At 47.3% G+C, this 17,227-nt stretch overlaps 1 protein-coding gene across 5 annotated transcripts in view; it reads right to left on the bottom strand.

Annotated features, from left to right (window-relative positions):
- The window catches only part of LOC139753649 (post-GPI attachment to proteins factor 2-like), a 377,354-nt gene that overhangs the window by 54,762 nt on the left and 305,365 nt on the right, over nucleotides 1-17,227 (bottom strand). For all 5 annotated transcript variants that reach the window (XM_071670296.1, XM_071670276.1, XM_071670267.1 and 2 more), the window contains exon 3: nucleotides 8,980-9,244. In XM_071670296.1, the coding sequence (XP_071526397.1) occupies nucleotides 8,980-9,244 (265 nt within the window). The remainder of the gene's footprint in view (nucleotides 1-8,979; nucleotides 9,245-17,227) is intronic.

The raw sequence follows: 17,227 nt of genomic DNA, 5'->3' as shown, positions 1-17,227 counted from the left end.
TACCATCAGCTTGTTTGAGGTACACATCATTCCACAGTGTACCATCAGCTTGTTTGAGGTACACATCATTCCACAGTGTACCATCAGCTTGTTTGAGGTACACATCATTCCACAGTGTACCATCAGCTTCTTTGAGGTACACATTATTCCTCGTTGTACCATGAGCTCCTTTGAGGTACACATCATTCCACAGTGTACCACCAGCTTCTTTGAGGTACACATTGTTCTTCAATGTACCATCAGCTCCTTTGAGACACACTATTCCTCAATGTACCATAAGCTCCTCTGAAACATACATCATTCCACAGTGTACCATCAGCTCCTCTGAGGTACGTATATTCCTTCGTGTCCCTGAGGCACCATCACCAAGCTCTTCAAAGGGAGTCGCACATCCTTCCCGTACTACATTAAAGCTGTTCCAGGGAACGTATCTTTCCAGGACGTCACCACCGCTCCACGTGTATACATAATTCCACAGTGGCCCCCACGAGCTGGCCTTAATGCGCACATAATTCCCCAGTGACCCATTAGCTATTTTCAGACTCGTGTAATTCAAGCATGTGCTCCTGCTATGTCAAACAGCTGGCAAGGACAATGCCCCAACACCGCCCTCTCTACTTCCTTAATTCCAAGTGTCCATCTTTAATACTATAGATAATAACGAGACACATATTTCACTCCTAAATTTTCGTATATCCGTCTATCGTGTTAACTGGCCTCGGGGTCCTAAATCGTCGTTCCAGACAATACTCAAGTGAACGGTCGGGCAGCAGGTGTTCCTTACACAGCCATTAGCTGGACGACCAACTACTGCCGTTGACATAAAGGCCTGAAGCTACGCTCCCTGGAACCCATCCAGAGTCAACAACAGTAGAGCGCGCCAGATGGATGGGAGAGCGAGCGAGGGGTGGAGAGGCCGCCGTGGGACATATAGGAGATTAATGTTTAATGGTCGGGAACCTGAGTGGTGGGAGGAAACCTTCGTCTTCTGCAACAACACAAAGTTGCTCGAGAATAACTCTAAACTCAGGAACTGAAAGAAAAACCTCGTAATATATATAATATATATATATATATATATATATATATATATATATATATATATATATATATATATATATATATATATCAGAGTAATCTTCTTTCACCCCTTATGGTGGCACAGAAACTTAATGGTCTAAGATTACGAATATGGTAATCGTGCAAAGGCTATAGCCCCCGAATCCTAGGTTAAGCGGAAGGTAGTCTAATCCCCCACTGGACCTTACGTAATAACACCTCTATATCGTACGATAATGACGTGGAGGGGATGATAGAGGAGGGGGGCAGGAGACGCCCTTGCTATAAAGAACATCTTCTCAAGACAAATGGAGGCGACCACGACAGAGTTAGTTTACTGCCTGGCGCCGATCTACAAGAGGCGACCGTGGTAGGAGGAGGGCCCTGCCCAGTGTGGACAGAAGAGAGGCCATGAAGAAGGCGACGACGAAGGAAGACAAAGAGGGGAGTTTAGAACAGGTCCATCCTGGTCAGGGAAGTGGATTACAACCTGCGTGTGACGTAGACATGTTCAGGGAGGAGTGAGGGTGTCTGTTTATCTGCTGGTAGAGTTGGGGCAGTGACATGGGAAAAGGGGGAGATGAGTGGCCAGTGAATGTCGAGGGAGGAGGGGACATGGGTGAGGACCTCCACACACACACACACACACACACACACACACACCAGGCTCTCAGCTCCACCTCCTCACGTCCGTGTTTTACGACTCTTGGCCTCTGTGTACGTTAGGCTGCCGTTTACCGGACGTGTCTGTTGCTCCTTGTTAGCGAGGCTGGACCTTAATGACAGCAGCAGGAGCAGCAGCAGGAGAGCGGCTGGTGGCCCAGATTAACAGCAGATCATAACACAAGGCTGTTGCTATTCTATAATTTCTTCATGTTTCGTAAATGTTGAAGTTGTGCTTGTTTTCCAGTATATTTCTTAAGGTCCCTGCCAGTACAAGTGTAGATTTCTCTTCTGTATTTTTTTTTCTTTTACCTTTTACTCACGTCCTTGACCAAGACGGTACGACACTTGATTACGACCGTACAAGGTTGTAGGATGACAGGACGACCTTCGGGTATAATGTCCTGACTTTTGACATGACCCTTACGGGTCGGTTAAGTCATACGCAAGGGTCGTACCCTCGCGATCATGGTTCGTACAGACCGGATCGAGGGTCGTACCTTCGTCATCAAAGGTCGCACCCTCGTGCTTAAGATTCGTACCGTCGTGATCATGGGTCGTACCGTCATGATCAAGGGTCGTACCTTCGTGCTCAAGGGTCGTACCGTCGTGCTCAAAAGTCGAAATGATGAGAAGAACCAAACATACTGACACAAGAGGGCGGGAGAAACACATACATACACACCCACACACACACACACACACACACACACATACACACACACACACACACACGAACAAAAGCAATAACCTGACTGACTTCTGACAGCTGGTGATGTGGGGGAAGGCCACTACTCCCCTCTTCGAAAAATTTAGGGCCAACACACACCCAACACCAGACCAAGACGAAACTCTCGTGTTTACACAACATTGGCATCTCCTCCTGCCTCACCCAGCCTGCACGCCACATGGTGTTCTACAGAACAAACAAGCAAAAATCTGAACTTGACAAACGATTATGACGATCTTGAAACTTAAACTATTAAGAAACTATATATTTTTGTTTGAATTATCGACAGACGTGAACGTTGGAAAGTTTTAAGCGAGAGAAGAGATCGTTTAGTAATTCATCATATACATATATATATATATATATATATATATATATATATATATATATATATATATATATATATATATATATATGTATGTTATCCCTGGGGATAGGGGAGAAAGAATACTTCCCACGTATTCCCTGCGTGTCGTAGAAGGCGACTAAAAGGGGAGGGAGCGGGGCTGGAAATCCTCCCCTCTCGTTTTTTTTTTTTTAATTTTCCAAAAGAAGGAACAGAGAAGGGGGCCAGGTGAGGATGTTCCCTTAGAGGCCCAGTCCTCTGTTCTTAACGTTACCTTGCTAACGCGGGAGATGGCGAATAGTTGGAAAGAAAAAAAAGAATATAATATATATATATATATATATATATATATATATATATATATATATATATATATATATATATATATATATTGATTTATATCCACTAAATTTCGCTTGCATTGGATCCAGGTTAGAGGCTCAATTAGCAGTAATAAACATGGTATAAAGCGCGGCAGGTGAGACGTGTCTGATACGTGCAACATTATTAGCAAGGTAAACATGTGGCCAGACAGTAATCAATACCTTACCGAGATCCCAGCACCGGGGCTGCAGGGCTGGCTAGTGTGGCCCTGGTCGTGTGACTCTGGTCGTGTGGCTCTGGTCGTGTGGCTCTGGTCGTGTGGCTTCGGTAGAGTGGCCCTTATGGCAGGTAGCGTGGCTCTGGTAGTGTGGCCCTAGTAGAGTGGCCCTTGGAGCAGGTAACGTGGCTCTGGTAGTGTGGCCCTTGGGGCAGGCAGTATGGCTCTGGTAGTATGGCTCTACGCTGGCTTGTGTGGCCCTGGTAGTGTGGCCCTGGGAGGCCTGGTAGCGTCACACACAAACCCAGCTGGTAGCCATACCCCAGGTGGTGTTCTTGGCCCGGGCCGCCGCTATCTGTGGCCCACCATCAGATAACTGATAAAACGAAGCAACCACACACCTTCTCCCATGGCCTAGATGGGCCACCTGCCCCTCACGTACATTCACGACCACAGCAACACACACACACACACACACACACGATCCACATACAACCACAGATATGACCACCACACACAGACAACCTAACCCTCACACAGACAGGCAGACCCCAGCCTTCTCAAACATCTTCATAACATGGCGGCGTTCGTTGTACTCCAGCCAGCCACAGTCACTCGTCACATGATGTTGTACTGTGCTGATCAAGCTCAGGTGGTCGTCCTCTGGGCAAGCGATCGACAGGACTGAAACACATCCGCCAGGTGTCGGGTTTCAAGTGTCGAAGCCCGAGGTCTCCAGTTGGGCCCGATGGTCTTGATGATGATGATGCTGATGATCCCAGAGGCAGATTTTCGAAGAATGATAAGAAAACGTGTGTCGTACAATTTCCTTTTAAATCTTGATCGTAGCGACTTTGTGAGCTGATGTGTAGTTCGCCCTCGTTACGTCCAGGATGCTTGTTTGGCTAGTTGGTTCGTTTGGGCTGTAGGCTTACCAACTGCCAAGGGTCGTCCAGGTCGTCAAAGTCAAGCTACGACATCTACCAAACGAAAAATCCTTTTTTCACCTTCTTGAGGAGTTTAGAATAACTCTAAGACCACGTACACTCACTATGCATGTGGCCTATGGACATCAAAGTAGGAGAAACCTGTGCACCTTCGTTTCAAAGCAAGTTATAATCTACCTTTATACCTTAACCCAGGACTAACGGGGAAATGGTCTCCTTGATATGTGTGGTGGAAGCATTGTGCGGAGGAAGACGCAAGACTAAACACCTATGATCTCACGCGAATGAATACGGAGCGCAATGTGAGGCGGTTTTAAGAGGCGCCTATATACGTATATGAGGAGATCCTCCCCTTGTGAATTGTGATGTTGGATGCCTATCGTGCCTGATCCAGGCTTCATGGAAACTGGTGAGAGGGTTCACGATCATGTACACATAGAACACGACATCTACCCAGCGTAATCATATTCACATTGAGGGAGTTCACACCAGCTTTACGAAAGCGAGCAGCGATGCATCTAAGTTATTTACATATTCACATGATCGCTCTATGGGTGAACTAGTCAAGTGTATCAGGATCAGATGCTATGAGTGGTGACGCGCGCGCGTGTGTGTGTGTGTGTGTTTACCCATTTGATTATCATCTATATTTGTGCTATATGGGGAGGGAGTTTTACACTCGTGGGGCTTCATCTCTTGAACTTTCTCCATTATCATCAGTTTCTTAAGTTTATGTATAGTCTCTGCATTAACAATGTGTGTGTGGATGTGTGTGTGTGTGTGTGTGTATGTGTGTGTGTGTGTGTGTGTGTATGTGTGTGTGTGTGTGTGTGTGTGTGTGTGTGTGTGTATGTAAGGGTTTGTTGCCCTGATGGTGAGGCTGAACTTGCAGGGCTGCACAGGCTGGGGTCAGGCTTGCACCACCTGGCAACCAGACGTACGTGTGTGTATGTGTGTGTGTGTGTGTGTGTGCGTGCGTGTGTGTGTGTGTGTGTGTGTGTGTGTGTGTGTGTGTGTGTGTGTGTTCCTGTCAGTATCAGTGTCTGTATGTCTCCGTCTGTGTACGTCTGCGTCTGTGTGTACCACAAAAACAAATTGAAGAGTACAGTGTTGAGAAGAAAAAAAATTGAAGAATCCTTCCCATATTTTAGACACAGAGTCCCAAAGACAAGAGACAAACACCAGATGCATTATACCAGGAAAGACTGAACCATTTCACTCTCCACAGATGTCTGTACGTCTCTGGTAACCTGCCACAAGAAACTAAAGAAATTGAACAACTTATACCAACCTTAGATCATGAACTACAAAAACCAACACGTAAGAAAAATATGAGAGAGAGAGAGAGAGAGAGAGAGAGAGAGAGAGAGAGAGAGAGAGAGAGAGAGAGAGAGAGAGAGAGAGAGAGAAATCAACATGAAATACTGTAAGACCGTAAATGACTATTGTAAACCAGATGTAAATCGAGAGACGCCCAGTTCAAGAAGACGTACCACTGTCTTCACGAGCAGAGGACCTAAGCAGAGAGGAACCTTATGAACGTGGAAATATAGTGGGGTGGTGGGGTAGACGTGGAGCCTTCCGCCACCACACAGGCAAACCCCCATCACCCACCGTTGTGGCACCAGTAGCAACACCGGCGGTACAAGACGTCCCCCTCCCACCTCGCTCCTCCTCCACCCATCCACTCCTCCCTCCCTCTCCCCCACACAAAGATATTGCACGTGCCGTCAGTAGCAGTGAGGATCAGGCGCGATTCATAAAGCGACACGAGACCAGTAGCGGCTATATTCCCCCCTCCTCCTCCCTCCTCCTCACCCATGATGGCTTCAAATTGTCTCCCGGCTCCACCTCACCTTTCGTATACTTGCGGCACAGAGAGAGAGAGAGAGAGAGAGAGAGAGAGAGAGAGAGAGAGAGAGAGAGAGAGAGAGAGAGAGAGAGACAGAGAGAGAGAGAGAGAGAAGCCATCGCGCCATAACACTCTCTCTCTCTCTCTCTCTCTCTCTCTCTCTCTCTCTCTCTCTCTCTCTCTCTCTCTCACACACACACACAGGAACTCCAATCGTGGGCTCTGCAGCAGCGAGGATCTCACTGTCATACACGATGACGAAGACCTACAAATTCCCTGGGTGTTATCCAAACCATTGAATATGACTGGACGACCCTTGAGCACGACGTTACGACCCTTGAGCACGACGGTGCGGCCCTTGAGCACGGTCTGGTCTGGCCCTTGACCCGACCCTCAAGGGCTAGACCAAAGGCCAGACCATAGGACGTATGGGTCGTACCATTGTACTCAAGGGTCGAACCGTTGCGCTCAAGGGTCGTAGCGTTGTGCTCAAGGGTCGTACTACTGTACTCAAGGCGTACCATTGTACTCAAGGGTCGTACCGTTGTACTCAAAAGGTCGTATCACAATGATCTAAGGGGCGTACCGTAGTGCTTGCTCTAAGGGTCCAAACGAAAACTGCATTTACAATGTCAACAAAATGGAGGGAAGAGAGACAAAGTCTCACATAAAAGCAAATATAATTTTAATATATTTGCCGTTCTTACTTTACCTCAAGGTAATTTAACATCTCAACTAACACCTAACTATTCTTATACAATCCAGCGATACTACGAAAGCGTAAGATACGACTATGTACGTAGAGAGACAGACGTATCTGTACGACAATTTACATATATGCATCTGTACGACTATGTACGTGAAGAGACAGACTTATCTGTACGACTATGTACGTAGAGAAGCAGACGTATATGTACGACTATGTACGTAGAGAAACAGACGTACCTGTACGACTATTTACGTCGAGAAACAGGTGCATCTGTACGACTACGTACGTAGAAAAACAGACGTATCTGTGCGATTAAGTACGTAGAGAAACAGAGAAACAGAAGGCCCTGCCTGTGGGTGAGGGAGGGGAGACGGAGGGAGAGGGATGAGGGAGGGGAGGAGATGGGGGAGGGAGGGGAGAGGGAGGGGAGAAGGAGGGAAAGGGGGGAGGGAGGGGAGAGGGAGGGGAGAAGGAGGGAGAGGGGGTAGGACCCTACTTACGAGTACCCTACGACGGAGGTTTACATCGTGAGGCACGGGGGGGCGGGTAGCGCTCGCGTGTGTGGGGGGAAGGAGGAAGACGCGGTGTCGGATGGCACGCACACCGAACCGGATAGAGGAGGTCAGGGAATACGGCAAGTCGGGTGGTGTGGAGAGAGAGAGAGAGAGAGAGAGAGAGAGAGAGAGAGAGAGAGAGAGAGAGAGAGAGAGAGAGAGAGAGCCCTCTCACTTGATGGGCTTCCAGAGAGAGAGAGACGGTGACCGTGTTCCTTATCCCTCTTACAACACTCAGGTCCATCTACCCTGCGTCCTCTAGGCTCTCTCTCTCTCTCTCTCTCTCTCTCTCTCTCTCTCTCTCTCTCTCTCTCTCTCTCTCTCTCTCTTTCTCTCTCTCCCACACACACACACACACATACTCCCGCGCGTACCTGTCCCGTCTCCTCCTCCTCCACCTCCGCATCTCTCCTCGTTCCCTCCACCGTCCAGACATCCAGCTCCGAGTCTGAGCCCTCCCGCTGCCTGCGTCAGCCAGCCCCAGCCCTGATCAGCCACCAGAGAGGGCTGGTTGGAGAGCTTCCTCGTTAATCACCGATAGCTACTGACGGCGAGCCCGGGGAGAGGAGGAGCTGCTGCTGCTGCTGCAGACAGTGACAGCGCCGATGATAGCGACGTCAGGGAAGCGCCACTGGTCTCCATCACCTTGAGCACCTTACCATTACGCAAGTCTCTCTCTCTCTCTCTCTCTCTCTCTCTCTCTCTCTCTCTCTCTCTCTCTCTCTCTCTCTCTCTCTCTCTCTCTCTCATCAGCCAGTAAAGGATAGGCGTTTGTCCAAATACATATATAGAGAGAAACAGACAGAGAATCTATGAATAATTACGACGAAGCAGGGCTTGCGCGTTGCGATCGCCGCGGAAACAGAGACAGACAGACAGATAGATGGAGAGAGAGAGAGAGAGAGAGAGAGAGAGAGAGAGAGAGAGAGAGAGAGAGAGAGAGAGAGAACTACAAAGAATATACAGGCAAAAGAAAACCAACTGGCCGCAGGAAGAAAGTAACCTTCCTCAAGAGAGACAGATTCATATCTATATCCACTTCACGTTGACGCATTAAGTGGAGGTTACCGTCTAACCTCGCCCTGGATAAACCATCAGCTTTGTTATTCATGATACAGTACCTACAAAGGCAAGTTACTGTACAGTCCCGTGATGCTGAACGGCAAGAAATGTGGACGAACCAAGACTAGAATATATCTCAATCAGCTGCACAGGTAAAGAGGTTCAGAAATGTATCGAACCCGGGAGATTCGAATCAGCGGATGCTTCATCATGCAGGATCGTCAGGTCACGACCCTCAAGAATACTAACCTAATTCTTGACCCCTGAACCCCAGGAATGACTCTGGTCATCTCTACTACCCTCGAGACTTTTAACCCCCCCCCCCCACGAGACCTTTGAACACCCCCCCCCCCCCCAGACTTTTGACCCCTGACTCCAGAAACAGCCCCGAGATCATTAACCATCCACCCTAACCACCTTGTTCTTGAACCTTTGACCCCAATTCACACCAGGAAAGCAAGCAAGCAAACGGGCAAGCAAGCAAACAGGTAAGCAAGGAGGTAGGTATGTACTCACGGTAGTTCTCCTTATTGGAAATGTAGGTGACCCCACAGAGTGTGGCGAGCTCCGTCAGGTTGAGGTAGAAGGCCGCGTCGACCAGTGTGAGGTAGGCAGGACGACGCACAACGGGGACGTGGGCAGCCAGGGCCGTGTAGTAGGCGCGGGCGACCCACGCCACCAGCAGCCGCGGGGAGATGTGGAGCGCGACGGCCACGCGCCACAGGTACCGCTGGGGGGACACGCCGGTCACAGCGCTGATGCTCGGCAGGAAGTTGTACACCTGAGGCAGGAAAACGCCCGGGTCAGATGAAGGTCTTTACCTCATCGTCTCAAGGGGCATGATAATGATATGGTTTATGAGCACGACGGTACGACCCTTGGGCATGATGGTGCCAAGAACCAGTCATACTCAAGGGGTCGCGTTGCCGTCGTGCCCAAGAGCTTCAAAGGGAAGAGAAACAGATTCCCTCACTCCATCTCCTTAGCAGTAAAGGCAACTGGAAATGGCAGAGGAGATTTGTAGGATGCCTCAACACCTTAGTTATAAAACCTTCACTGACTGTACCTGGGAGGATGACATACTACAGCTGTATTACTACACCTTACAGAACACGTACGGTGGAGGTTGGTGGATCCACCAAGCCTTCGTCTATATATCTAATCACATACAAAGTTCCTGAATAGAAATCTATGGCGATACATCATTAACATTCCAGTTTCCAGAAATAATTCATCAAATTGATCACCACTGTCTGTATTACTGTCTTAGACACACAAAAATCATTACCAAGGGACTTATGATGAGTTGATATACACTGTCGTTCATACAATCATATTATACACATGCAAATGAGTGAACTAATACCTAATACCTCCGATACCCTAAAACACACTGTAACCTTCATATGATCATATGCATCAGTAACCTAATACCCTTGATACCCCAATACTCCTAACTAGTGGCAGAAATACTGGGGTAGATGTACACAGATACTGACGAAAGATATTAATCCCTATGATGAGGTTTGCCACAGGAGGTTCAGTGGGGCTGTTTACCCGACTAAGCCTTTCAAAATTTTATCAGGTGTTGGACGCGTGCGTCCGGGCCTCCAGAATCCACGAAAAATCCGACACTGCCCAGCGTTTAGTGGAGGCTTTCGTCCTTACTCCTCCTGAAGACATCACAGTTAACGCCACACGGAGGTGAGGCTATACTTGCAAGCGATGTTTATGACGGTGCAGATCCAAGAGGAATATGAAGGAGATCACATGAAGTGTACAAAGCAGTGTACATAAGGGGCGCAATATCTATCAGACAATGGAATGAGGCACTACAAATATCTATCGTCTGTGTATAATACAAAGGGAATCATTACCATCTCATTTGCATGTATGATTTCAATACATCTTAAAATATCACTTACGTCTTGAATTCCTAATGGGATAAATTTATCTCAAGTGAATGTAGCACCCTATTCAAGCAAAGAAAAAAGTAACAAATTTCATACAAGCTTAATGTTTTCCAAAGTAAGTTCTTAAATCAAAAGTTAAAACAAAAAACTATGGTCCTGTCCTTGTAGAACATTTCTAGAAATTCTCCTTCCACACAAGAACACCAATATCTTCAAAATATCTTTACAATGTTTTGCCTATTTTTTTATGTGTCATATCTTAGTGGTCTCTGATCAGACTGGAGCAGACGCAGGAAGATTCACCAACGAAACCCTAGTTGTCAGGAGAGATATGATAACAAAACAAATTCTTACGGAGGAAGAAAATGAAAAAACCAGTTAACAATAAATCATTACCATCAGAATTGGAAAGTGGTCTATGATGAAAGACTCGCACATTCATCTCTTCTATTTTTGCAAGGGTAACTCGGGGAAACGATAAAACACATTCCCTGGTATATATGAGAATACGTCCATGTAAAGGAAGATATTATACAAGCCACTGCAGCATAAAATGCGTCTCGCTTTCCTTCACTGGGTAGCTATGCTGAGGCACTGAAATAGAAAGGTGGCTGCTTCCCCTTCCACTCTCGCTTCGTGAATGCAATGAACCAAGAGACGCTAGAACCCTGGGGGGAAATATCCTCCCAGGGTTCTAGCGTCTCTGAAACACCCGAAAGAAAACGGTATCATGAGTCTTATTGCAATACATTTTGGAGTCTTCTGATGTATCCTGGCGGTCAGCAACGCCTCACCCACCTCCTCCTCCTCCTCCACCAAGCAACCTGATGGACTGTAAAGTGTCACACGTCACTTCAAGCTCCTCTCATCGTCTACACTAAACAGGCGAAGACATACTAAAGTAAGTCTTGTCCTCAGAATGAGAGAGTAGAGGCTAGATTAAACCATCTTCAGTCCATACAGCTGTTAGATTCACACTTCCCTTTGGTGTTAGATTTAACATCTTGCTTCCCTAAGTGGGTAATGTTAAATCACACTATCCTCGGTAGCTGCTGTTAAAATCATACTTCCCCAGTTGTTAATGGTAGAATTATACTACTCTTAGGGTTGATGTTAAAATACTACCCCGGAAGTTAATGTTAAACCACACACTCCACCCCGGGCCACCCCACCTTCCCTGTAGTTAAGGTTAAAATCACCTCTGCAATTACTAGCTTAATTACGGTGAATTATTGTGTAGGAGGGACCAGGCGGTCATACGTTAGGGAGGGGAGTCAATATGTGCTCATTACCACCCAGCTCCCCACGAACATTACCACCCAGCTCCCCACGAACATTACCACCCAGCTCCCCACGAACATTACCACCTAGCTCCCCACGAACATTACCACCCAGCTCCCCACGAACATTACCACCCAGCTCCCCACGAACATTACCACCCAGCTCCCCACGAACATTACCACCCAGCTCCCCACGAACATTACCACCCAGCTCCCCACGAACATTACCACCCAGCTCCCCACGAACATTACCACCCAGCTCCCCACGAACATTACCACCCAGCTCCCCACGAACATTATCACCCAGCTCCCCACGAACATTACCACCCAGCTCCCCACGAACATTACCACCCAGCTCCCCACGAACATTACCACCCAGCTCCCCACGAACATTATCACCCAGCTCCCCACGAACATTACCACCCCTCTCCCCACGAACATTACCACCCCTCTCCCCACGGACATTACCACCCAGCTCCCCACGAACATTACCACCCAGCTCCCCACGAACATTACCACCCAGCTCCCCACGAACATTATCACCCAGCTCCCCACGAACATTACCACCCAGCTCCCCACGAACATTACCACCCGGCTCCCCACGAACATTACCACCCAGCTCCCCACGAACATTACCACCCAGCTCCCCACGAACATTACCACCCAGCTCCCCACGAACATTATCACCCAGCTCCCCACGAACATTACCACCCAGCTCCCCACGAACATTACCACCCAGCTCCCCACGAACATTACCACCCAGCTCCCCACGAACATTACCACCCAGCTCCCCACGAACATTACCACCCAGCTCCCCACGAACATTACCACCCAGCTCCCCACGAACATTACCACCCAGCTCCCCACGAACATTACCACCCAGCTCCCCACGAACATTACCACCCAGCTCCCCACGAACATTACCACCCAGCTCCCCACGAACATTACCACCCAGCTCCCCACGAACATTACCACCCAGCTCCCCACGAACATTACCACCCAGCTCCCCACGAACATTACCACCCAGCTCCCCACGAACATTACCACCCAGCTCCCCACGAACATTACCACCCAGCTCCCCACGAACATTACCACCCTTCTCACGGACAGTGGAACGGTAAATCTCTTAAACGGTCCCCTTCCCAGTACGGTCATGCCCCCTTCCACGGACGCTTACTCAAAAGGTCCCCTTCCCACTACGGACATTTTCCCGTCTACAGACGTTTTATCAACAATCCCCACCAACTACGTACATACCCCCATTCTACGGACGCTTACTCCCCTCCAAACGTCTCAAGAAAAGAGGAGAAGGAGGAGGAAGAGGACTTTTACTTCATCTCTGGACATCGAATGAGAGAGAGGCGGAAGGGAGAGTGATACGGTCTCATCTTCAACAACTGGCAGAGGAGGAATGTATACAGGTAATGGTCGCGGGAGTAGATGTAGGTGAAGAGCGAAACTCTCTCTCTCTCTCTCTCTCTCTCTCTCTCTCTCTCACCTTCGCCTAGGCACTCGCCAAGGAAGGTGAAGCGTCTCAGAGAGAGAGAGAGAGTGTGTTAGTGTCTGTGCATGAAATTAAAAAAAATATGTCTCGTTCCTGCACCTCTCATTAAGTAAGGAGGATGTAGGGAAGGAACAGCGCCTTTTCCTCCTTCTATAGCGATAACAATGGCAGTCTCTCACGCCTCTTGAGTCAATGGGAAGCGACCTCCCCCACCCCCACCATACCTCTATACCTCTCCTTAAATGAGAAGGAAAAGACACATTTCCCTCAGCTAATGCGAGATGTGGGTCAAGATGCTTTTAACTCTCCTCATTAATGATTAATTAGATTATTTCCCTCTACGTTGATAAGGAGGCACTGGTATTGCGCTAATCTAACAAGAAGGAGCTATCCTTATCTCGTTTTCTTCTAAGGGGAAAGAAGTGACGCTTTCTCCCTCTCGTTTAATAACAGAGTAATCAAAACTTTTCCCGTTTAACGAGAAGGAAGTAGGCCCCCACGGACCCGCATATCACACTCCTGAAGTGAGAAGAAAGTGACTATCTTTCCCTCTGGTTTATGCAATAGATGGAGTTAAGGAGACTCTGGAGTATCGGGTGGGGGACCTGAGCATTCAGGAGGATGAGTGGCGTGCACGGGATGAAATGGACCGAAATAGTGTGAATGAGGCAGCTCCACTCGATCTGCTCGTACTTATAATAAGCGAAAGGCTCGTGCTTAAGTAAACGACCATAATCAACCCGCTCAGTTCTCCACGACAGTAATTACCCTTCATTTTTTTTTTTTTTTTTTTTTTTTTTTTACCAGCAAGTAAGTAAACAGCGCCCAACCTTTATACCAGCCTGGGAGTTGTAATTAGAATTCTTGAAAGAAAAAAAAATGTGGGAGAATATGAGCCTTGTGTGTGTGTGTGTGTGTGTGTAGAGCCAGAAAGAAAGAGGCAATCAAGCCAACAATCACTTTATTGTCAGCAAAATCAGATTCTTACAAATTATCTTTTAGCACCTTCATTAACAAATATAATATATATATATATATATATATATATATATATATATATATATATATATATATATCATACAAACCTCCAACAGCCAGGATCGAACCCGGTTCCCCTGCGTAATAGGCGGGAGCACTACTACTATTTTGTCTGTACGAATAAAGTTCTCAAACCTTCCTACTCCTGTGTTCCTGGCTACTGACGGAATGTATATCAATATGAATCTTTTCTTATCACACGGACCAATACGGTAACTGGTATCGTTTACTGATATTATCGTACATCAGTCACGGCAGACCCATTACAGCTGACGTCACGCATATAAACAACAAATTCTTCCTTCTATTCTTTCTCCAACCTAATCCCTTAAGAAGGCCATTCTGGCTTTGAGGAACCTCGCGTCACTGTCTGTGGTCATGCACAGCAGAAGGCTGATGATCTGCACGGTTTGCATGACTAACAAACACTATGCTAAGCCAGGTCGGTCGGTCGATCATGCAAACTTATAGAGAGGGGGAAAAAAAGGACGAGTTTCAAAAACAAACAAGTGAAAGGTCATCGTACAATGTTGCCATTACTATCGTACTGGCTCAACCTGTGTACCCGGGAGATTTGATTGATATTAATGTTCTACCAATAGTTATGGGCGTTCTATGGTCTTCTCCAACGAATTCATACGTTCAGTGCGAAGTCTACAATATTCATGGGTTTAAATCCAAACAGTCAAGAGGTGATGCGAGACGAATTAGGCTAAAACGAACATTTCCTCTGGAAACATATACTTGAAGAACTCTATACACCATCAAAGATATGCCAACTATTTCTTCAGTCCTCTACACTTGCACCTCTACCGTTCCCTCCAGCAGTCTAAGGAATCTAAAAAAAAAGGCCTTCCTTCCTTCCTTCCTTCCTTCCTTCGTCTACCTGAGGTATATTGTAATATAATCATAGCCAGTCCTTCCAGTGGCGAGACATTAGCTGTATAAGTACATATTGATTTTGGAAGCGGTATAAGAGATAAGCTACAGCAGATGTAAACATCAGAAACACCACAAGGCCCACATATCATTCTACATAAACAACACGAATGATAAACATATACCCACATGACACACACACACACACACACACACACACACACACACACACATACGCATAAGACGCTTATCCAAAAGAATGGAAGAGAGAGAGAGAGAGAGAGAGAGAGAGAGAGAGAGAGAGAGAGAGAGAGAGAGAGAGAGAGAGAGAGAGAGAGAGAGAGAGAGAGAGAGATCGGCACTAACTATGGATCTGGACAAGGAAATTATGGAGAACTCAAATCATGGATGATACGTATAAGAATGCGGACGGCTAAGTGACCAAGGAACAGAGACTTGAAGCTTAAAGATTGGGACGACGCTTATCAAGGAAGATGCCTTGGCTTATCATCTTTCCCCCCACATTATTCACAGTGAGGAGGGAAAGAGGGAGAGAGAGCTGTATCAGAGGAAAGGAAGGAAGGAGAGATGACCCTCTTACAACGGCATGATGAGGTAGTAAGCGACACTAGTCCATTAAGCAGTATATATAATGGCAATGATTACGCTCGACTAAGACTCCTTAATTGTCCTTAATCTCACTGAAGAGATACGACGCTCTTGAGCAAACACTCGGAAGAAAATGGTAAATGTGTGATTAAGATGGTTCGGGAGGGAGACACGATCGGCCCCGGGCGCCGAGGCATGAGAGGCCCTTGTTAATGAGAGCATACAAACACACAGTGGTCTATGCTGGTGACCTGCATAGAAGGAGATCAGATAAGGAGGTCCGTGTGGTGTGGTGGGGGTGTTTGTTGGCTGCGAATCACACGCGGGCCAATCGGGGGTTGGGATCTTGGAAAGAGCAGTCGCGTTAACACCCAACCTCCCAGATTCTCATCCTCCTCGCGAGGTCTGTCGATGGATGGATCTTTGGTTTAGGAGAGAGAGAGAGAGAGAGAGAGAGGAGAGAGAGAGAGAGAGAGAGAGAGAGAGAGAGAGAGAGAAAGAGAGAGAGAGAGAGAGAGAGAGAGAGAGAGAGAGAGAGAGAGAGAGAGAGAGAGAGAGAGAGAGTAATGAGATGGTTCATGATGAGCCATCTCAGCTATCAATGAGACTCCAGAAAACTCCCTTCTTACACCACCACGTCAGCGTTGGTCGTGAGCACGAGTAAGCTAGCCACGCCGGATTTCGGTTCCGTCTTCGGTTCTTGGTGACTTCGACTTCACCGCTGGACGAGCAGGAGAACCCAGACAACACGCTGTCTTGGTCTTCGGCCGGAGAGGTCAGACATTACCCCACACACACTCGATTTCGTCGTAATGACAAATATACGTTTGTTTCATACTTATTCGCCATTTCCCGCGCTAGCGAGGTAGCGTTAAGAACAGAGGACTGAGCCTTAGAGGGAATATCCTTACTTGGCTCCCTTCTCTGTTCCTTCTTTTGGAAAATTTGAAACCAGAGGGAAGGATTTCCAGCCCCCCGCTCCCTTCCTTTTAGTCGCCTTCCACGACACGCAGGGAATACGTGGGAAGTATTCTTTCTCTTCTATCCCCTGGGATGAAATATATATATATATATATATATATATATATATATATATATATATATATATATATATATATATATATATATAACACTTACTCTTCCAAACATCGATCAAAAAAAAAAAATCTAAACCTTGACTCCACCAGAACGAGAGCAGCTGAGCTGCGAAGGTATCCAGGAATGGAATCCTTCCAGTAAGAGGAGAAAGTGTGTGGGTCGTCGTGGCGATAAATCCATCACCAGGTGTCAGCACCAGTTTCCCTGGGAAAGAAATACGCCCTGACGGCCAGCTTATGCAACCAGATACACACACACACACACACACGCTCATGGCCATACAAATGGTAGGGAGAGACTGGACTGTATGTGGCCGTCGGCGACTCGAGGGTGAACCGCTGTGATGTTTGTTTCTTTCCTTACACTGCTAAACTTTAGAACTCTTCAAACGTTTCATGTCTTTCGCAACCCTCTATTGCCTGATACTTTTTACAAGGTAGGTG

The sequence above is a fragment of the Panulirus ornatus genome, chromosome 2, assembly GCF_036320965.1.
Source record: "Panulirus ornatus isolate Po-2019 chromosome 2, ASM3632096v1, whole genome shotgun sequence".
NCBI lineage: Eukaryota > Metazoa > Arthropoda > Malacostraca > Decapoda > Palinuridae > Panulirus > Panulirus ornatus.
Note: the sequence above shows the minus strand (reverse complement) of the source record. Positions and strands in the feature narration are given on the sequence as shown.